This window comes from Gadus morhua, chromosome 12 (assembly GCF_902167405.1).
Source record: "Gadus morhua chromosome 12, gadMor3.0, whole genome shotgun sequence".
In the NCBI taxonomy this organism is placed as follows: Eukaryota; Metazoa; Chordata; class Actinopteri; order Gadiformes; family Gadidae; genus Gadus; species Gadus morhua.
This window is the reverse complement of record NC_044059.1, coordinates 1,993,850-2,017,129: the sequence shown is the minus strand read 5'-3', so window position 1 is coordinate 2,017,129 and position 23,280 is coordinate 1,993,850. Positions and strand designations below refer to the sequence as shown.

Sequence of the window (23,280 nt, the reverse complement as noted above, 5' to 3'; positions counted from 1 at the left end):
AACAAACAGAGCAAGCCCTCCCTTCTGTGTTTCATGCATCCAGTAAAAACGATAATGAACGCAGGGCAAAACCCACCCAGGGCTCCAGACTAACTTTGTTCACTAGGATCACTGTGGCCCCTAACTGAAAAATGTAGGGGCGCAACCAGAAATGTTAGGGGCACACACCGTAAATGAACATGCCAACCAAATATTCACATTTCTACTAATTTGCACTGCATTACCAATAAATATATGATAATAGATGCTGTTTCAAATTCAGTGTCACATTTTATTGTGATTCTCATCTATCCCAACAGTTTCCAGGTATGCGCGCATGAGCACGGAAGCGACAGTTTCACGGCCACTGCGCCTCCTCTTTGTCCGCTCGCCTCTCCATTGAGAATGCATTAGCAGGCACGACAAACGCCTCCTGTGTGAAAAGCCCTTAATGGCACCAGAAGCAGAGTCCTGCCGGCACAGGGGTACCCGCGGGTAACCCGTACAATTTGGATGAAATGGTTGAAAAATAATGTGTCGGACACGGGTGCGGGTCGGTATGTATTTCGCTCTGCTTTCGGAACAAGGGTCGGATGCGGTTTTATGTATTGCGGGTACGGGCGGGTGTGGGTTTGCAAAATAAGACCCCAGGACTCTGACAGGCACTGGCACACTAGCCGCAGGTCGGAAGAACGAGTCAACAGTTTGCTTGTTCAAATGCACGTAGCAGGTTGTGAAATCGCTCTCCTCACAGATATTTACCCTCGCTCGATAATCTCTAGGACCCTCCCCCACCACGCATTAGCCACTAACAGTGGCCATTCACTATCATTCTCACACACATTGGCCTGCTACAGATTCCGGATTCATTGACACGCCCCTTCCACGTTTAACGGGTAATAATTGAAAATTAAAAAGGGCAAATTTACTGGTCACACATCTGCGACCAGATGTAAAATTCAGCCACACACTAAATTTTGAGACCATTTAGTCCCAGTCTGGAGCCCTGCCACCCCTTGTCGGTGATTGGTTGGAATACTATTTATTTTGGTTTTGAGTGGTTGGTAGTACAATTAGTTAATTTAATAATTTCTGTACGATCTCGGCACATAGGCTGCCTACAGAGACCCGTTTAGTTTTTTTTGACGGCTTGCTTATGGGGCGGGCAGCTAGCGGATCGTAAGGAAAGATCAGATGAATGTGTAAATTATGTTTCGGGCTAGAATCGACGATACAACCTTTAACTCTTCTTTTGTGCTTTAGCCTCCCCTCTCGCTTTTTGTCCCTCAAAGATACAATTAAACAGTTAATAATTATGTGCAGGAGAAACCAGACGCTGTGCTTAATTCATTCAGATATAAGGGAAAGTATTTTTGTATTTTTTCTTGTATACTGCGCCCTTCTTCTGATCTTCTGATCTGATGTGAAGCTGGGCCCATTGTGAACACAGGCTAACCTCAATGTTCCCCTGGGCCGCTGGTCTTTTGCTTGAGTTTACTGGTCGACCGGTTCTGAACCCCTCACCTCTTGGCTGGGGTGGGCAGCAGCGGATCAGTTGGAATTCGATGTTGTCCGCGCGGAGGCTCTGACCGGCCAGATGGTCCAGAAGCTCACGTAGGGTGGGCCGGATGGTCTCTGTGCCATACAGGCAGAACCCACTGGGGCTCACCTCTACCTGGAAGTTCTTGTACTGGGTCACCATACGGGACTCCCTCAGGTCCAACTAGGTTTGTGGAAGCAATAAAAAAAACACAGTGGAGAACTTTTTTTATATTCACATTTTATGCTACATTTGTAATTATTATTAACTATTATTAATGCTAAAAATTGTAGTTTCTAAAGAGTGCATAGGCAGAACACCAACTATGAAAAGTATTAATTGAGAGGATAAAGGAAGGGGAAAACAAGGTTCAACATTAATACAATTATTTACTAGAATTTGAGGGAGAGACTAAGGGGAGAAAGAAACAGAAGGCCTTTTTACACTGCCAAGCCGGTTCGGTCGCGGCTTGGCACACCCGGCAATTTCACTGCCTTGCCTGTGTAAAACCGAGGGGGTAAAATCCCCCATCGTCACGGAGCGGCCTTTCTTGGTTCACTGGAGAAGGTGGGGCTGCGCACGGAGAGTATACCTCTTTAGAATAATTTGCATACAACAAAGGTTTTAATGTTTTCAGGATTCAAGAGACTCGCATGCAAGAATGAGTATACATCTGATTGTAAAAAACGCCATTAACTATTTCCAAGGGCAAAAACGCCAACATATTATATTTTTTGGACGCTTTTTATCCAGAGGATAAAAAGATGGTGCGATCTTTCTCTAGATCGCACCATCTTTCCCCATCTTCATTTAATGCGACTGCATCACCTCCTTTCACATGATCAGGAGCTCAATCATGTTGCTATCGCTACGTTGTCTCCGTCTAGACAACGCAGCAACACCTCTACCCAAGTCCTGCCCCTGGAACCGCAGAGCCGTCTAATCGCATTTAACCGCCAATATGTGTAGGGTCCGGGAGGGTAAATTGGGGTGCTAGCCCAAGCCAGCGATTTACCTCGGGCAGTGTAAACGGGCATAATAAGACGGGCATATTTGGCAGTGTAAAGACATCTAGAGATAATCAATGGGAGAAAAGACCAGATAGAATCAGGAAAAAGAGAAGGAGGAAACCATCAGCCTCTCTTATTGGTTAGATGCAGTGGGTAATAAATCTGCCCTGATGCTACACTGTTCAATGAAACTCACAAGACAATTCATCAGTTTGTCCACAGACTTAAAATTTTTAACGAATTATAAAAGATGTATATATTTCCTACTGCAGCTTTAATAAACAAATTGCATTTGAGAAAAACATCTTAATAAGTAAGCTTTACACAGCTGCTTGTGTGAGCCTATGGGATTGATCAGGCAAAAAAGCCGGTAACCTCAAATGAACAACCAAAACCAAAAAGGTGATTTCCCATGTACTTTCAGTATTACCCAACCGCCATGTGATTCTGCTATTTGGGCAGCTTCATTTTGTTTGACTTCTCACAGTACTGTTATGGAAACAAAACTGCAATAAACCCTCTCAGCAAATAATAATGGTTGATCCTGTTACAGTGGCTCATTTGTTGCCTCAACGTTGTCCAAAAGGATTTCAGCTAGATTTGAGAAACGTGTATTTGCCTTTTTATGGTAAGGGTATCAGCAGCTTACTATTAAACATGTATAATTTTTTGCAATGCCACATTAACACTACTGTTAGATTGTTCCAAACAATTCTGTCTACAGTGGGAAATGCAGGAGAATTGTGATTGAAAGCATGACATTATGCCCAGGTGTTTGGGTCTCCAGTTTGGGGCTCCAGTTTGGGTTTGTGAGTGCCTGTTAGGCTCACCTCGCGGCAGACCACAGTGATAATGATGAATTGATACTCGGTGCAGCTCCAGCGTAGGATGTAGGTGCCCTCCTGGTTGCCCTCTTGCCGCAGCTTGTGGACTGCATAGTCCGTACTGGGAGTGGTTAATAGAAATAAATTATTCAAATGTTCTACTTGAAGAGGCCTGCACCAGTTGGTGTGATTAAACCAACAGCAGATAAGCATTTAACATGGGCTGCCTGCCACGAAGGCAAACAGGGATTATATAGTATTTCAGTGTTGCGGAATCAGTACAGACAAAATATCCCTGTACAAGTGCTTTACAAAATATCTCGAGGCAAAGAACGAAGTGCTCCTGCTATCGTTTATATTCCTAGGAGGCTCTTCGCAGAAATGCCACAACAAAGCATAGCAGCTAGCTATGGTGTGTTGAGTGAAAAATTCTTGTTCTTATTAAAGCTTCAAATATTGCAGGAGCTTAGAATAGGTTAGTTCTTAGTTCTCAGAAAAGGTATAGGAAAAGCCAACACTACAAGGTATACAAATTATTACAAAATCCTGTTTGATGAGAGCTGCTTTATGATTTATCTTTTTGAAAGTGCTGCATGGGGCAGAAGACACACACTAGCCAATTAAGGTAGGGGTCTCACTTCACCAGATTACAACAAGATCAAACATTAACCAAGAGTTGTTACCATATATGACCATGAAAATAGGACACCACCTCCTGTACATCTGTATTTTATGTGAATTAGCAAAAGACTGTTTACTCCCAAAAATGAATATTGTGTCCTTGTTTTATTTAATTTCATTTTCCATATTTTCCGTTTCATTTTCAGGGTAAAGCAAATACCATATTTTCATCGATTGTTGTACCGAGCTATAATCTCAAAGAACATGGCCTAAACTATTAATTAAATCATAAATTCCATTGTCCACAGAGCTGAAATAACACAGCTCTCTACTACATGCCCGGGTCCAAACAACTTAATCAAAGCTGCTTTCATCAGCAACATTGTTTTTGTATTTTCCATTGGGTATAACACACACACACACACACACACACACACACACACACACACACACACACACACACACACACACACACACACACACACACGACTGACCAAATGGGGCCATGACAGCCGTCATCGGTGTTGCGAGCCACTGAGGAGGGGGCCACGTCCTTGCATAGGTAGTGGTGAGCATCCACCGTCAGACGGAAATATCCATCCACCAGAGCCACGAAGGACAAAGCTCTGGCCCGGGCCCTGGATGCCAGCTGCAGTTCCTGGAGACATCGAGGAGAAAGGGAGAGATGGGTTGTTAAAACAACAAACGAGAGATGGGGGGGGATGGTGGAAATACAGAATTAGTGCAGAGTTAGTATGACCCTTTTCCATACACATGTGCTGGTTTGGTAAGCCCTGTTGTTACGGAAATGCAAATCCCGGCACTGGAATTGACATCTCCGTAACAAGTTCTTGACACAACACACACTTTTTTTTTTTTTTTTTTTTTATTGGGTAAAATGTGAATTATTTGTTACAGAGACCTTTAATATATTGAGTTTCTTCAGACAGACTTATGCACATAAACCATTTTTGATATGATGTCCTTAATATCAGGGAAAAAAAACACAAGCCTATGCTGTTGAGAACCCTAGCCATACTGAGCGTGCATATGTGTGAATGATTCTAAATGAGATGGGTCTGGCGCACTATTGCCCGACTTCGGAGATGGTCCATGCAGGCGTGACTTAGCACAACTAGTAGTTTAAACTGGAATTGGAAACAAAAATGAACACGCCATGGTCCAACTAAGTGCCGTCAGTGGAAAATGGCCTTTAGAGACAATATGGCAGATCATTTGCCTGTTATTTCCTAGTTCGTGTTTGCAACAGTGCATTTTAATGAAAGCATGCACAAGACCAATTGTATTGATTTGATACAAACATTTCGCAAAGAGGTTTCTAACCGCATGCTAGTTAGCATTAAGGATGTTCAGCCTTCAGAACAAAGTATTCCAAGAAGAAAGCAAGAGCAGTTTAGCCGTGCTATTGATCCTGTCTGTTTTGCCAACATGAACAACCTCTGAATTGGTTGTAGGTAGGAAGAGAGTCAAAGTAATTCACATCATGCATCTAGAAGAATTTGATTGATTATATATAACAATCAGGGAACTAAGGACACCGTTTTCTCTGGCGTCAGGGAAACATGGGAGAGTCCTCACCATCCTCTTGTTGTCCTGACGATAGATGGTGACGGTGGCATCTTTGATGACGATGTGTGTGATCTCATGAAAATCACAGAAGACCACCCAGCTCTCCGCTTTCTCCTTCTCCTTCTTGTATTTGTCATCAAACTTCTTCTTGGCCTTATTCTTTTCCTTTGGTATCACTGCGTCCTATAGGAGAGATAATGGAGAGATAATATCTTTTTTGCCATTTCATCCCATTTAATTTAACGGTCCCATGGCATGCAATTTTCACTCTATGACGTTTTCTAACATTAAAATTAGTTCCCCTAGCCTGCCTATTTTCCCCCAATAACTAGAAATGGTGTTGGGTGTAAAACGAGCACTAGGTATCCTGCTCCTCCGATTTCGAATTTGGCCCCATATGTCGTCATAAGGGGCCAGGTTACCTCCCCTTCTTTTTTTTGCCCGCCCAGAGAATTCGGCCCGCCAATGAGTTACGACTGTTGTAAACTTCTTTGTTATTTGGATAACCATTCTGCTGTAACCGTTCTGCTGTTTACCGCTGCGGGTCGGTGGTGCCTCGGCGCTGCCCGCTTCCGAGACGGTGGTACCTCGGCAGCGGGGCTCCAGTGGGAGACAATCACTGTCAACAATTGCGGGCAACAATCCCTTTCTCCTCCATGTCGCGTTTCAGTCTACTTCAGAGAATGTGGATGTGGAAGAACCAGAGAAATCGGAGAACCTAACGCAGTCGTTTGAGATTCATAATATTGTCTGCAGGTGTTATGGCGCATAACACGTCGGTTTCACTGACGTCTCTGGTATTTCCACAACGAGACTCGTAGTAGGGGTTATCTCAGCCATGGTTGAGAAGGAATTGGGGGAAAGGAACTTTGGCTTTGACTCCCTGATGTAGGTACATGAACCGCTAGGGCTGGGCGATATGGACCAAAACTCATATCGATATTTTTTTGTTTGAATGGCGATAAACGATATAACGATATTTTGAACAAAACAGGTATTGTGTTTAGTTTTAACTCCGCGCCGCAAGTATTCACTATCAACCATTTATTTAGTGTTTTTTTTTTTTTTTGCTCAACGAAGCACAGCTGTGCTTTAACAACAGATATGTAAGGGATAATGTAAAGAACGCCGGTCATTATCGGGAAAATAAGGCCCGACAGGGCGAACAGGACACAGACCTGAAGGGGCTTATTTTCAATAACGACCGACGACATTCTATACATTATCCCGCTTATTACACGGCTACTTGCCTAAACGAAAAAATAACTTCATGGTGTGTCTTTTTACAATTTATTTGTAACCAGCATTCGTAGTGTTGATCAGCAGAGAAATAGTCCGCCAAAGACGTTGACGTCGCATAGCAACCGAAGACGCTGGAGTTACCGGACTATTTACGGAGTGATACCAAAGACGTCATTAGAGACGTCTATGGAGCCAGTTTCCTGCCATAATTCAAACCTGAAAAAAAAAGTTTCAAAGGCTTGTAAGTCTGGGTTTGAAAACTCAACACCTTGTAAAAAAGGTTTTGCAACACTGAAAAAAGATATTATAACCTGAAAAAAATTCAAACTAAAATTCAAACATCTGTAAACATGATTTTGTGTTCTATTTTATCTTCTTCATCATTTTCACCAACACATTTTCAAAGTTCAAACAATTTCACCAGCGCATTTGCAGAGTTTCAAATCTGGCACTGTTCTAACAGTGTATTTCATTGTTTCCCGGTTTTGAAACCTTGTAAATGGGATTCTGTAAACAGGTGTTCATACATTGAGAAATAAGTTTTGAAAGGTTGAATATTTATTTTTAAAAACTTGTAAAGGTGTACGTTTACGCCATTGCAACATATTTTTTCAGAACTGACTTTTCAGCACTGACTTTTCAGAGATCTGACCACACAGGCGCAAGCTTTGAGTCACGTGAATATTGGCAGTGTTCTGTCGCGCACTCGTTTTGAAACTCCTGACAGTCAAATCGGAAGAAAAAAAAAACTTTCCTGGGGGCGGGACCATTTAGCTCTAAACCTATTGGTTGCTCTCGGCTGACGTACATTCCAATCACATGTGCCGTTCACCGGGCTGTGCGTGATTGACAGTGCTCTGCCGATGAAAAGAATGTAATTGGAATGTACGTCAGTACATTCCAAGGGGTCAGACAACTATCATGCCGTCGCAGTCCACCGCCCAGACTGCCCCATCCGCCAACACCTGCATGGGGATAAGGGAGGGACGAAGGATGTACACGTGCCGTTCACCGGGCTGTGCGTGATGGACAGTGCTCTGCCGATGACAAGAATGTGATTGTAATGTACGTCAGCCGAGAGCAACCAATAGGTTTAAAGCTAAATGGTCCCGCCCCCAGGAACGTTTTTTTTTCTTCAGACTTGACTGTCAGGAGTTTCAAAACATATGCGCGACAGAACACTGCCAATATTCAGGTGAGCTTGCGCCTGTGTGGTCAAATCTTTGAAAAGTCAATGCTGAAAAGTCAGTTCTGAAAAAATACGTTGCAATGGCGTAAAGGTGTACGTTTACTCCATTGCAACGTATTTTTTCAGAACTGACTTTTAAAACCAAATATACAACCTTTCAAAACTTATTTCTCAATGTATGAACACCTGTTTGCAGAATCCCATTTACAAGGTTTCAAAACCGGGAAACAATGAAATACACTGTTAGAACAGTGCCAGATTTGAAACTCTGCAAATGCGCTGGTGAAATTGTCTACTTTCAGTCTACTTCAGATTGATGTGGAAGCAGTGGCGTTTTCTCCCGGAGGCCAAGGGAAGCCAGGCTTCCCTGTTTTTTTAGGCTGTAGTTGTCATCCAATAAAAACATTTATATTAACAGTTTCGTTAATTATTTTGTGCTGTGTTGCTGTCATTTCTTCCCCATTTTTCTCCTCTTATTGACAATTTCACAATGCGCGATACTGCGCCCCTTTTATATACCGAAGGCGCGGCGAAACATGACACTGCACACTGCGAGGAAGCCAGCCCGAGCTGGCATCCTTATCAACGTCACCGAAAAATCAAATAGCGCGAAATTAGCATGTTTGAATTGTTCTCATTTTTGAGTAGCCTACTTAGCAAGTGCAGTTATGGAGGGTGAAGATTTAGATTATTTACTTAAAAATTATTTTACCAAACTACCACAACAGCAGCGAATCAAAATAAAATCCGATGGCAGGCCAACACCGAAGCTGAAACTGCGCGTGGAGAGAAAGCAAGGCTTCCTTCGGACGTTCAATGACGAAAACTATACACGAACAGAGTGGCTAGCTGGCAGCAGCAAACCTCAGCGACTATTTTGCTGGCCGTGTCTTCTTTTTGACAAGGATTCGTGCTCCCTCAACAATCCCTGGGTCACTACAAGATTCGTGAACCTTGCCAACTTGTCCCGGGCAATCGAGAGGCACGGTAAATCAAAAAGACACATGTTATTTATCATATCAAATACTGTGATTGTGTGAGTCGTGTTACACGTGAACATTAAACTTGAAATAGCCGACAGCCGCGCTGTCGATTCTTTGACTATTAGCGGCTTGTGCATTTCGGTCGGGGAGGGGTTGTATTTATAATAAAATGTATAATTGAATGAGATGTTTAGGAGTAGGCCTACTGTGTGTGTGTGTGTGTGTGTGTGTGTGTGTGTGTCAGATTACAGGCATGTGTAAGTCCTGGTAAATGACCAGGCGCTCAAATAGCTCTTGTAGTTGCATTAAATACATCCAAGCTGCAACGTACAATTTTCTCTAAAGGTTCGGCCTCACTTGGCTTCCTCAAAAAAAAATCCCCACGCCACGCCACTGTGTGGAAGTGATAGAACCAGAAACGTTGGAGAACCCGACGCAGTCGTTTGAGATCATAATATCGTCTGGAGGCGCACACAGCTTTTGGCCGTGGTAATATATAATATATGATATAGATATCCATGCATAATATGATAGTATTTAGATATAGAGCTCCGGGACTCCCGCCGGAGCACCCGGAGTGTTCTAGAATATTTACAGAACACGGCCAAAAGCTGTGTGCGCCTCGCCATTGCGATACATCCACTGTAAACACGAGCGCATGGTACCATTGCCGCAAGCTGCTCAGGGCCACACCCCCACCCTCCACCTCCGCCTCTAAAAAAAACACACGTTTGTGGGAAGCTCATTGTGGGACTGGCTCGTAGTTCCTGTAATTCTACACCAAGGCTGAATTTCTTGAACGTCGTCAAATACTGTATTAAGGGCCCACTCACACCTAGATATAAGCATCCATAAAGTAGCATGCCATGGGACCTTCAATAATAATTTCAATAGAGTGCTAGCGCTACATCATGTACACAACAATTTGGTATTGCACAACAGAATATTAACATCAAAGTAAAAATGTGCCAGTGATAATGATCTCTCCCACCCTCAGGCTGTAAATCCTCCTCACTCACGTTGGACGGCTTCTTCCTCCAGGAGATACCAGTGGTACCAGTGACCTGGACTTGCATGTCATTGCTACTCTCAGGGCTGGGATCCTTGCTCTGTCCTTGACTCTGGTTGTAGTAACCTTGGGATAAAACATAACCCGTAAACATAGTCTTTATGGGTTAATGGCAAAATTATCTTTACACAACACAAAATGTATTAATATAAGGAATGTATCTTTAATCATCATAAACATCCTTCGGATCCCCTACAACAAAGGAAACCCAATTGGGGTACACCACTCGGAGGATGCAAAGTGGGGAACCTCACAAAACCAGTAAGGTAGCCATGTAGCCAGGAGGAGTTCCTACCATGGTACCCCCCGTTGCAGAGGTCTCGGTCGGGGCTGATGGACAAGGAGACGGGCTCCAGCACCTCACTGCCGAGGTCCCAGGTCAGGCTCTCCAGCGTCGCCAGGTACTTGAGCTTCAGGTCATACAGTGAGATGTTGCTGTCCTGCACCGTACGCTGCTTGAACTCCTGGAGGAACTTCTTGAAGACGCTGCTGATGCGCATGCGCGTCAGCAAATTGCGTTGCTTGATGTTGCGGTTCAGCGACTCGGGGATGAAGCGCTTGTAACTGATGAGGGGGGAGAGGAAATGTAGTGGTTAAAAAGATATGCAAAACATAAAAAACAGAGCTTTTAAATTAGGCCTTACTAGGTTTCAATTACAGGATTTTTCCCAATGACCTACAATGGTGGAGGGTCTCTCTACATCCTAATACTGAGGCCCCCGGTGGGCAATTAGAGAAACTACATGTTCCTCTTCACAAATGGGCGGTCATGGCTGCACCAAGTTTGATTAATATGAAGATGATAGGAAATATAAAACTGCTCTCATGTAAACTGTTCCCAACACTTAGACACAGCTCATGGCTTCTAGCATAAAATGCACTGAATGATTTTCCCATGGGCATTAATAAAAAGTGTTTAAAATTTGTTTTTTAACAATAACTTCCTTTGAGCTGCACAAAACTGCAGACCTTGTGTAGGGTTGAAAATGATTTATATTTTATACTATTAGTTTTATGGGTAGTTTCAGAGATTCTAAATATTCTTAATGTTGCTCACAGAAGGCCATTCTGCACACTGAAACCCACTAGCTTACTACCATAGCATTCCATGAGTATGCTGCCACTGCCATATATGGGCAGTCACTTGCGAGGACTACTGCTCTGCCTAGGTTTTAACCTCCTTCCATTACATTGCCCACCACAACCTTTCCCTTTGGGTGTTCTCACCTGATTTCATTGGTGTTGGTGGTTGTCAGCGGAATGTCCCGGTTCATGGAGTCGTGTGTGATGGCCAGCACTGCCATGCCCAGACATTCGTTCTCCATCTCATGCTGGTCAACCTCAGACTGGGGAGACCTCAGCGGGGCAAGCCCCTTTTGGAAGTCATGCTGGCCCTGTACGATAAAAAAACAACAACACACATTCAAAAGACATATTTGGATGTTTAAAAGGATAGCCTGGGAAGCTGAAGAACCTCAAGCAGACCTGGCCCAGGTCTGACCAATCGGAAGAGTTCATCTAATATGGGGCGGGTCTGATGACTGTACACAGGAGTGCCTATGGGAACACGTTGAGGCATTTTCATAAACAACCAAGATTTTCTCTGATTGGTTGTAGGTTGATCAAATTGCATCCAGAGGCATTTTGGTCTCTGCTGTTGACATCACCCCTTGAAATGAGAGGTTCCAGACTAATACGCATTTGCATTTGGTCTTGCGTTTTCAGGCTTGGGTAAGTCTGTTCAGTAAAAAGAGGGGAGCTTACACACACCTGGGCAAACAAGTACTCGAGAGAGGCAGCGTCCAACAGAGGCGTTCCTTCCGGTATGTTCTGGGAACCTCCTCGAAGCTTGCTGATGCAGTGTCTCCAGACTTGAGGCTGGCCCTCATTGGTGCCATGCCAGTTCTTGAAGTAAAACCTAGAAAATGTGCACAACACCATGCAAACAAGTAGGTTCATGTATCGAATGTAACTTGTTCATCCACGACTCATTATAATTGTGGTTATTTGGCCAATTATTAAAACAGAATTAGGATCAACCGATTCTAGCGTCATTAATGAAAATGATGAACCCGTTTTGGTTCTGCATCGGGTTTTAGCCTTGAAGGAAGGTTATCATTTTTGGGAGGCGCACGTAAGGCCTTCAGCAAGGACGTGAAGGTTGCGTCGAAATAGAACCATAATCAACCCTTCACTCGTTAGAATGCGCGTTGCTTCAGTTGTAACGGTTTGTCATTTGATGTCAATGTGACCAATATTTTTGTTAATGCATTGATTGAAAATTTTCCCTAGCTAGCTAGCTAGCTTAATGCATAGGTCAAAGAAGTGAGTGGGTGTGTTACAGACGCGTTGATGATGCAACCGTCATGCAACTGGTGCGTAACCGGGAGCACGGAATGTAGCTGCTTCGTACTTTTCTCTTATTGCCATACATCAAACATCAAAAGTCCCACACGTGTTGCTTAAAAGTTGCAAAGACTCTAGGGATGCTTCGATCAGGGAATTTTAGGCCGATCCCGATCACTGATCTTTTTAATCTGGAAATAAATATTAATAGGATGTTAGGATAAGGTTATTAATATCATTGTTTGCTAATTATATAAATGTTCTTGCATGAGTCTCTAAAATGGATAATAGCATAGACTGTATGAATAATGCTTTGCATTACAAATAATGACTTATTGATCATTATTTTATGTGTCTATGTAATAAATAGTCTTATTTAACTGTGTGTCTGGACGTTTATGAAGATTGTGCGTTAAGCAATGTTTATGTGTAGGCCAACGTTACATGGGAGATGCTTATTTTTTAAGCCTACTTTTTGTTCCTTTGATGGCGCAAGAATATTTTACAGATACACAAACACATTGCTCAAAGGCTGTCACTTTAAAGGCTGCAGTTCTCGCATCTTATGATTTTCAAAAGTCAACCAAGTTGCTGATAGCCGATGGTTACTTTCGTAATTTATTGGGATTTATTTAGAGAGTTTTCTACACTCGTCAACAAGTTGGAAATGCATGATTAGGACCAACAAATTGAGACAAAACTACAATTCAAACATAAAAACATAAATAACCAGCAAAATACTTAAAATATTTTTATGTTTAATTGAAGTCTACATACAAGACGAATAAGTTCTGGGCGGTATGCTGGTATGAACGTGAATACCGGTGTTATGTTGCGCCACAATAAGGATTTCGCTCTACCATTGACATCTTGCATTCATATTGTTTTGAAAAAACCTTGACCTATTTTGTTGAGTGGAGCTAGCATATATTCGTTGTGCAGCAAAAACAATCGAACGTAGTAGGTAGCAGTTGTTCATTAACACAATACACGCCATATATTGTCACACCGGCATGTGTAACCCATTTTATTTTCTTCAGAGTTAATCGCCAAGTACTGTACTTTACGATTTCCCCTAAACGCATCGCGGGCGCATGCACGGCAGTACAGAGAAAGTTACGAGACACACACGCAACTGCGATAGTAGTTTATTGATGAAGAAAATTATATAGATAAGATATCAAAATGATAAAGATAAGATACCCAATAAAAAAAAAAGTAGTCTTCTTGGGAGAGCTCCGGACAGGTGCTTTCCGAGTTAATGGAGGGATATCCTGGCAGTTTTTTTTTGAGGGACGACTATTTCAACTGGACTGATTCAACTGCTTTCACCATCATTGCTGTTCCTGCCATCATCTCTCATCGGGCATATCTGTTGCATGGACATTGTGCTCAAATCCAGGCGGTGGTAGGAACAAAATTAAGGAACCAAACTGAGGATTCACCTGAGGTTGAATTCCAGTCCAAGGATGGCCTTTTTTTTCAAACTGATGTATTGGGGATTGAAGTTGAACCAGAAATAGAGGAGGAAGTCTCAGAAATAGAAGACAACGATCCTGATTTTGATCCAGATCATCATGAAGCCGAACAGTCAACAGATGGCCCCTGAGGAAGAGGCCCCTGAGGAAGAGGCCCCTGAGGAAGAGGCCCCTGGGGAGGGGGCAACTGGGGAGGGGACACCTGAGGTTGAATTCCAGTCCAAGGATGGCAACTTGCTCTGGTATTCATCCCCCCAGGACAGAGGAGGCAGAGCAAGAGGGGAAAATATCATTAGGATGAAGTGAGGGCCAACACGGTATGCAACATCTCGTGTGGATGACATCAAGTCCAGCTTCCAACTCTTTTTACCAGAGTCCATTGTGGAAATTATACTGGCGATGACAAACCTGGAAGGGGGGCGTGTGTTTGCGGACACATGGAAGGCATTGGACCAGGTAGACCTCCAAGCCTACATGGCTCTGTTGATTCTTTAGGAGTACATCGGCCCAACAATGAGGCTACAAAAAGTCTGTTGGATGCAGAGTCAGGGAGGCCTATATTCCGGTCAACTATGTCCCTGCAGCAGTTTCATGTCCTCTCAAGAGTTATCAGATTGGATGACAGAGCTACACAACCTTTCCGCTGGCGAGACGACCAACTGGTTGGCATCAGGAACGTTTGGGACAGGTGGGTGGAGCACCTACCACTGATGTACATCCAGGCCCTGAGGTGACAGTGGACGAGCGCCTTGTCCCTTTCAGAGGTCGCTGTCCATTCAAACAGTACATCCGAAGCAAACAAGGCAAGTATGGGATCAAGATCTGGGCAGCATGTGATGCCAGGAGCAGCTACGCCAGGAATATGCAGGTTTACACAGGGAAACCTGTTACTGGAAGGCCAGAAAAAAAACAAGGCATGCGTGTTGTGTTGGACATGACAGCCGGTCTCAACGGGCATAACATCGCTTGGTCAGGAGCTGCTGAAAAGAAAGCTCACCATGGTGGGGACAATGAGGAAGAACAAGCCTCAACTTCCCCCTGCACTGGTTTCGACCAGAGGGAGAAAGGCACTTTCATCCAAATTTGCTTTCACTGACAGTCTTCTTCATATTTGCCCAAGAAAAATAAGAATGTCATCCTGATGAGCACTCTACACAACTACGCCGCTGTCAGCAAAGCAGAGCACAGGAAACCCCAGATCATCCTGGACTACAACAGAAACAAAGGAGGCGTTCACTGCCTTGATAAGGTAATGTATATTTTCATCTGTCATGCATTTGATTTACTTGTATTCATGTAAAACATTTTGGGTAAGACAGGTTCAAAATTGTTTCCAATCTAGTCATTGTTTCTTTCATTGCAGCTTACTGGTACATACACCTGCAAGTGAATGACAGCTCGTTGGCCTGTGGCAGTGTTCCACAACATCCTTGATGTGTCTGCATGAAATGCATATGTGTGTGGACAGCGATTGACCCAGCCTGGAATCAGGGGAAATGTTTCAAGAGCAGACTCTTCCTGGCAGAGCTTGGGAAAGCTTTAGTGACTCCTCTAATTCAACGGCGCCAGCACATTTCCCGCACACCAGCCAATGGCAGTCTGGTGAGGGGTCTGCAAGCCCCAGCCACTGCCCTGGCCGCACTCCCCCCAAAACAGGGGCCTAATTTGCATGAAAGCTACAGACACTGAAACGGCGCGTTTGGGGAAAGCTTGGGGAAATGGCATGTGATTGTCAAATAACACATTTTTCGCTAATCCTCCATCCACATGTCTGTGGCCATTGCGACTGTGCCGTCCTTCAAGAATGCCTTCAGTGACTTTACTAAAGAGTCCCTTTTTTCTTCAGCCATTTCAGTGCATCTCTTTGCAATTGTCACATAGCTGGGAATAACAGAGTTTAAGGGAACCCTTCCATACGCGGCCCGACATGAATAAGTTATTGCGCAAGCCCTTTAAATCCCTTGCCATTTACGATGTTAAAAGTAGGGATGCACCGAATATTCGGCCACCGAAAATGGCCCAAAACATAATTTTCGGTTTCGGCTGAAAGAGTAAAAAGGCCGAAAAAAATACACGTTTTACTCATTTATTTAAAAGGTACATTGTTCTTAAATTCTTACTTTAAGGTCTGCTGGAATGTTAGAAAATTCAGTATTAAATAAATATTTTGTATCAAATTTGTAATTGTTTTTTTTATTGAAAAGCAAGACAAAAAGTTTATAAAGGACATTTAATTGTTTGATTTATGCAATGATGAAAAATTAAAGCAAAATGAATGCAAAACAGCAAAAGCCACATTGGGTATTCCAACTGTTTAAGTATATTCGGTTTCGGCCAAGAATTTTCATTTCGGTGCATCCCTAGTTAAGAGGCCTAATGTCATTACAGCAAAAGCTGACACTTCTCAGTCACCGTTTGTTTCACCTTTGCAGGCATGGGTTTTGATGCTGTTACAAACGATGTGATGGAAGGTTGTTGAGCACTCGTGGAAGGTTTTGAACAGCTTCAATCAGCATGCCTTATCAACGATGAATTCCCTGTTTGGCTGTTGTACTTCAACTGAACGCCGCATTTTTTGCATTTCACATAACCCACTGGCTCATTAAACTCATTATGCACATGGTCAAAACTTTTTTATGCCTCAGACTTAGCTTTCTTAGGCGCAACCAAAACGGAATCGCCAGAGGCCAGCCTTCGATTCACCTCCTCGGCATCCATTTTCACATCTTTCTCACGCTAATTGAAATGCATCACCTGACCGCTCATTTACCACGCAAGCCTGAGCCCGGCCGAGCCTGTGTAAAATGACAGAAATTAAGACTGAATCCGACCCGAGCCGTCGGGTCCCGTCGGGTTCGGGCAAAGATCTTCAGCTCTAAGCCGCGGTATATATATTCGCGTAATTACACTTGTAGGAGCCATATTCAGTTTAGTATTATTTGTGTGCAATGGTTGTTTTTGGTGACCTCTACAGGTCTTGAGTGCCTGTGTGCATATAATAGGAGATCGACAGAGTGCCAGGTGTGGCTGATTACACAGCAAGTTTTTCTACAATGGCTTGGCCCACATCCTGCTCTTTGTTTGTTTTAAGTATTCTCAGTAAGTTTTCTTTGATTTTTGTACAAAATAAACCACAAGACCTTTTTTGCAAACCCAACAAACTTCTGGACATTATCGTTTTTGGACTCAAGCATTGTTAGAATCTAGTCTGCAGTCAGTCACCAGTGATGTTAATTGGAACAAGGAAAATCTGAGAAACGTCATACAAAGGTAGAAAAACTTTGCCACTAAAATGGATTAATGGAAAACCTGGACATGGAGAAAGCAGCAACAAAGGAACAATGGACTTCTCTGCAACATGATGAAACAGCATGAGGCCCAGTAGCATCAAGGAGTGGTATGTGAAACAAAGGATTGAAGTGAAGGACTACCCTGCTCATTTAAACTGTGGAATTGGAAAATGAAGTTGTGCATTGGAAAGCATAACAGAAACATGGAAGTAACTTCGGGATTGAAAGCCTGCTATTGGAGTGGAGCCTTTTGAAATGCATGAAGTTGACTGGAACAAACAAAAAGGAATGTTAAATGAGTCAGGACCTTGACCCTTTGATTCTTAACCTGATGCTATGCGGGCTGGCAAAGTAAGAGTTACACTGAACATGATTATAAACTGACACAGCAATACTGCCATTATGTACTGTTCCTGTGAAAAGAGAAGAGTGACAATTTATTGGGATTTATTTAGAGAGTTTTCTACACTCGTCAACAAGTTGGAAATGCATGATTAGGACCAACAAATTGAGACAAAACTACAATTCAAACATAAAAACATAAATAACCAGCAAAATACTTAAAATATTTTTATGTTTAATTGAAGTCTACATACAAGACGAATAAGTTCTGGGCGGTATGCTGGTATGAACGTGAATACCGGTGTTATGTTGCGCCACAATAAGGATTTCGCTCTACCATTGACATCTTGCATTCATATTGTTTTGAAAAAACCTTGACCTATTTTGTTGAGTGGAGCTAGCATATATTCGTTGTGCAGCAAAAACAATCGAACGTAGTAGGTAGCAGTTGTTCATTAACACAATACACGCCATATATTGTCACACCGGCATGTGTAACCCATTTTATTTTCTTCAGAGTTAATCGCCAAGTACTGTACTTTACGATTTCCCCTAAACGCATCGCGGGCGCATGCACGGCAGTACAGAGAAAGTTACGAGACACACACGCAACTGCGATAGTAGTTTATTGATGAAGAAAATTATATAGATAAGATATCAAAATGATAAAGATAAGATACCCAATAAAAAAAAAAGTAGTCTTCTTGGGAGAGCTCCGGACAGGTGCTTTCCGAGTTAATGGAGGGATATCCTGGCAGTTTTTTTTTTGAGGGACGACTATTTCAACTGGACTGATTCAACTGCTTTCACCATCATTGCTGTTCCTGCCATCATCTCTCATCGGGCATATCTGTTGCATGGACATTGTGCTCAAATCCAGGCGGTGGTAGGAACAAAATTAAGGAACCAAACTGAGGATTCACCTGAGGTTGAATTCCAGTCCAAGGATGGCCTTTTTTTTCAAACTGATGTATTGGGGATTGAAGTTGAACCAGAAATAGAGGAGGAAGTCTCAGAAATAGAAGACAACGATCCTGATTTTGATCCAGATCATCATGAAGCCGAACAGTCAACAGATGGCCCCTGAGGAAGAGGCCCCTGAGGAAGAGGCCCCTGAGGAAGAGGCCCCTGGGGAGGGGGCAACTGGGGAGGGGACACCTGAGGTTGAATTCCAGTCCAAGGATGGCAACTTGCTCTGGTATTCATCCCCCCAGGACAGAGGAGGCAGAGCAAGAGGGGAAAATATCATTAGGATGAAGTGAGGGCCAACACGGTATGCAACATCTCGTGTGGATGACATCAAGTCCAGCTTCCAACTCTTTTTACCAGAGTCCATTGTGGAAATTATACTGGCGATGACAAACCTGGAAGGGGGGCGTGTGTTTGCGGACACATGGAAGGCATTGGACCAGGTAGACCTCCAAGCCTACATGGCTCTGTTGATTCTTTAGGAGTACATCGGCCCAACAATGAGGCTACAAAAAGTCTGTTGGATGCAGAGTCAGGGAGGCCTATATTCCGGTCAACTATGTCCCTGCAGCAGTTTCATGTCCTCTCAAGAGTTATCAGATTGGATGACAGAGCTACACAACCTTTCCGCTGGCGAGACGACCAACTGGTTGGCATCAGGAACGTTTGGGACAGGTGGGTGGAGCACCTACCACTGATGTACATCCAGGCCCTGAGGTGACAGTGGACGAGCGCCTTGTCCCTTTCAGAGGTCGCTGTCCATTCAAACAGTACATCCGAAGCAAACAAGGCAAGTATGGGATCAAGATCTGGGCAGCATGTGATGCCAGGAGCAGCTACGCCAGGAATATGCAGGTTTACACAGGGAAACCTGTTACTGGAAGGCCAGAAAAAAAACAAGGCATGCGTGTTGTGTTGGACATGACAGCCGGTCTCAACGGGCATAACATCGCTTGGTCAGGAGCTGCTGAAAAGAAAGCTCACCATGGTGGGGACAATGAGGAAGAACAAGCCTCAACTTCCCCCTGCACTGGTTTCGACCAGAGGGAGAAAGGCACTTTCATCCAAATTTGCTTTCACTGACAGTCTTCTTCATATTTGCCCAAGAAAAATAAGAATGTCATCCTGATGAGCACTCTACACAACTACGCCGCTGTCAGCAAAGCAGAGCACAGGAAACCCCAGATCATCCTGGACTACAACAGAAACAAAGGAGGCGTTCACTGCCTTGATAAGGTAATGTATATTTTCATCTGTCATGCATTTGATTTACTTGTATTCATGTAAAACATTTTGGGTAAGACAGGTTCAAAATTGTTTCCAATCTAGTCATTGTTTCTTTCATTGCAGCTTACTGGTACATACACCTGCAAGTGAATGACAGCTCGTTGGCCTGTGGCAGTGTTCCACAACATCCTTGATGTGTCTGCATGAAATGCATATGTGTGTGGACAGCGATTGACCCAGCCTGGAATCAGGGGAAATGTTTCAAGAGCAGACTCTTCCTGGCAGAGCTTGGGAAAGCTTTAGTGACTCCTCTAATTCAACGGCGCCAGCACATTTCCCGCACACCAGCCAATGGCAGTCTGGTGAGGGGTCTGCAAGCCCCAGCCACTGCCCTGGCCGCACTCCCCCCAAAACAGGGGCCTAATTTGCATGAAAGCTACAGACACTGAAACGGCGCGTTTGGGGAAAGCTTGGGGAAATGGCATGTGATTGTCAAATAACACATTTTTCGCTAATCCTCCATCCACATGTCTGTGGCCATTGCGACTGTGCCGTCCTTCAAGAATGCCTTCAGTGACTTTACTAAAGAGTCCCTTTTTTCTTCAGCCATTTCAGTGCATCTCTTTGCAATTGTCACATAGCTGGGAATAACAGAGTTTAAGGGAACCCTTCCATACGCGGCCCGACATGAATAAGTTATTGCGCAAGCCCTTTAAATCCCTTGCCATTTACGATGTTAAAAGTAGGGATGCACCGAATATTCGGCCACCGAAAATGGCCCAAAACATAATTTTCGGTTTCGGCTGAAAGAGTAAAAAGGCCGAAAAAAATACACGTTTTACTCATTTATTTAAAAGGTACATTGTTCTTAAATTCTTACTTTAAGGTCTGCTGGAATGTTAGAAAATTCAGTATTAAATAAATATTTTGTATCAAATTTGTAATTGTTTTTTTTATTGAAAAGCAAGACAAAAAGTTTATAAAGGACATTTAATTGTTTGATTTATGCAATGATGAAAAATTAAAGCAAAATGAATGCAAAACAGCAAAAGCCACATTGGGTATTCCAACTGTTTAAGTATATTCGGTTTCGGCCAAGAATTTTCATTTCGGTGCATCCCTAGTTAAGAGGCCTAATGTCATTACAGCAAAAGCTGACACTTCTCAGTCACCGTTTGTTTCACCTTTGCAGGCATGGGTTTTGATGCTGTTACAAACGATGTGATGGAAGGTTGTTGAGCACTCGTGGAAGGTTTTGAACAGCTTCAATCAGCATGCCTTATCAACGATGAATTCCCTGTTTGGCTGTTGTACTTCAACTGAACGCCGCATTTTTTGCATTTCACATAACCCACTGGCTCATTAAACTCATTATGCACATGGTCAAAACTTTTTTATGCCTCAGACTTAGCTTTCTTAGGCGCAACCAAAACGGAATCGCCAGAGGCCAGCCTTCGATTCACCTCCTCGGCATCCATTTTCACATCTTTCTCACGCTAATTGAAATGCATCACCTGACCGCTCATTTACCACGCAAGCCTGAGCCCGGCCGAGCCTGTGTAAAATGACAGAAATTAAGACTGAATCCGACCCGAGCCGTCGGGTCCCGTCGGGTTCGGGCAAAGATCTTCAGCTCTAAGCCGCGGTATATATATTCGCGTAATTACACTTGTAGGAGCCATATTCAGTTTAGTATTATTTGTGTGCAATGGTTGTTTTTGGTGACCTCTACAGGTCTTGAGTGCCTGTGTGCATATAATAGGAGATCGACAGAGTGCCAGGTGTGGCTGATTACACAGCAAGTTTTTCTACAATGGCTTGGCCCACATCCTGCTCTTTGTTTGTTTTAAGTATTCTCAGTAAGTTTTCTTTGATTTTTGTACAAAATAAACCACAAGACCTTTTTTGCAAACCCAACAAACTTCTGGACATTATCGTTTTTGGACTCAAGCATTGTTAGAATCTAGTCTGCAGTCAGTCACCAGTGATGTTAATTGGAACAAGGAAAATCTGAGAAACGTCATACAAAGGTAGAAAAACTTTGCCACTAAAATGGATTAATGGAAAACCTGGACATGGAGAAAGCAGCAACAAAGGAACAATGGACTTCTCTGCAACATGATGAAACAGCATGAGGCCCAGTAGCATCAAGGAGTGGTATGTGAAACAAAGGATTGAAGTGAAGGACTACCCTGCTCATTTAAACTGTGGAATTGGAAAATGAAGTTGTGCATTGGAAAGCATAACAGAAACATGGAAGTAACTTCGGGATTGAAAGCCTGCTATTGGAGTGGAGCCTTTTGAAATGCATGAAGTTGACTGGAACAAACAAAAAGGAATGTTAAATGAGTCAGGACCTTGACCCTTTGATTCTTAACCTGATGCTATGCGGGCTGGCAAAGTAAGAGTTACACTGAACATGATTATAAACTGACACAGCAATACTGCCATTATGTACTGTTCCTGTGAAAAGAGAAGTGTGACATATGTGATATGTTAAATATGGCTGAAAAATCTCATCTGAAGTCAGCTGACAAAATGGCTTCTCAACTGGAGGATGATGTCCAAAGGGACCTTGGATCTTTGGAAAAGGCCCCATTAGAAAATGTTTCCAAACTACTTGCAAGCAGAAAGTATAAACTGTGCCAAGTTACAAGACGAATGAACATTGTGAAGGAATTGATGAAAGACATTACAAATGAAGAAGAGGTTAATGAAAGTATGACAAAGTATGGACAACTTGTGGAAGAGTTTAACAACACTCATAAAGCATACCAACTTCTATTATCAAAAGAAGAATGCGAATTGGATACTGAGAAGTGGTATATTTTATAAGTGGGTGATATGACTGCATTCATGGCTTCTGTCACAAAATGGAAAAATGCCATCAGCCAAGGAGAAATTGATCATGACAATATTGGACTAAATGTTGATAATGTGGCACCTGAGGACAGTATCTCTGCAGTGTTAAGTCGCAGATCAAGTCGCTCAGCCACATCCTCCACATCATCAGCAAGGATCCGAGCTGAAGCTGAAAAGGCAGCTATTCAAACAAGGATTCAAGCACTGAAGCAAAAGCATGCTCTGGAGGAAGAGGAGGAAGAATTAAATGTGCAAAAGGAACAATTAAGGAAACGAAGAGAGACACTGGAGTTGCATACAGAATTAGCAGCTACAACAGCAAAGCTCACTGTGTATAATTCTGCAGAGGAAAAAATAGACTCAAATTCAATGGATGGCATGAATGCTTATTATGACGACATGGTTGACAGGTATCGACCCAAAGGAATGGACCTTCTTGTGAGTGACACAGTGGAAGAGCCCATTGATGAAATGCCAAGTGTGCGTCCAAAGGAAGGAGTTCAATTCCAACCTCCCATCCTGCTCAGTAGACCTCACATCGCAACTCAAACAGCTGGTTGGGACTTTGAGATAAGTCCAACACAAAATGTGAGCCCTGTAACCCAAGTACTCTCCTCTCCCAAACAAACCCAAGGTATACAGACCTCCTAGACAAACCCAAAGTATGCAGACTACAACACAATCACAGGACGGTGAAAGTAAAGACAACGTATGCAGTA

At 43.2% G+C, this 23,280-nt stretch overlaps 1 protein-coding gene across 1 annotated transcript in view; it reads right to left on the bottom strand.

Annotated features, from left to right (window-relative positions):
- Window positions 1–23,280, bottom strand: part of jak1 (Janus kinase 1) — a 110,424-nt gene that overhangs the window by 49,211 nt on the left and 37,933 nt on the right. Inside the window, exons 4-11 of the mRNA XM_030372818.1 lie at window positions 11,818–11,965; window positions 11,275–11,441; window positions 10,343–10,611; window positions 9,998–10,113; window positions 5,574–5,747; window positions 4,469–4,632; window positions 3,360–3,474; window positions 1,504–1,702 (exon numbers count right to left, since the gene is read on the bottom strand). Of these exons, the coding sequence (XP_030228678.1) occupies window positions 1,504–1,702; window positions 3,360–3,474; window positions 4,469–4,632; window positions 5,574–5,747; window positions 9,998–10,113; window positions 10,343–10,611; window positions 11,275–11,441; window positions 11,818–11,965 (1,352 nt within the window). The remainder of the gene's footprint in view (window positions 1–1,503; window positions 1,703–3,359; window positions 3,475–4,468; window positions 4,633–5,573; window positions 5,748–9,997; window positions 10,114–10,342; window positions 10,612–11,274; window positions 11,442–11,817; window positions 11,966–23,280) is intronic.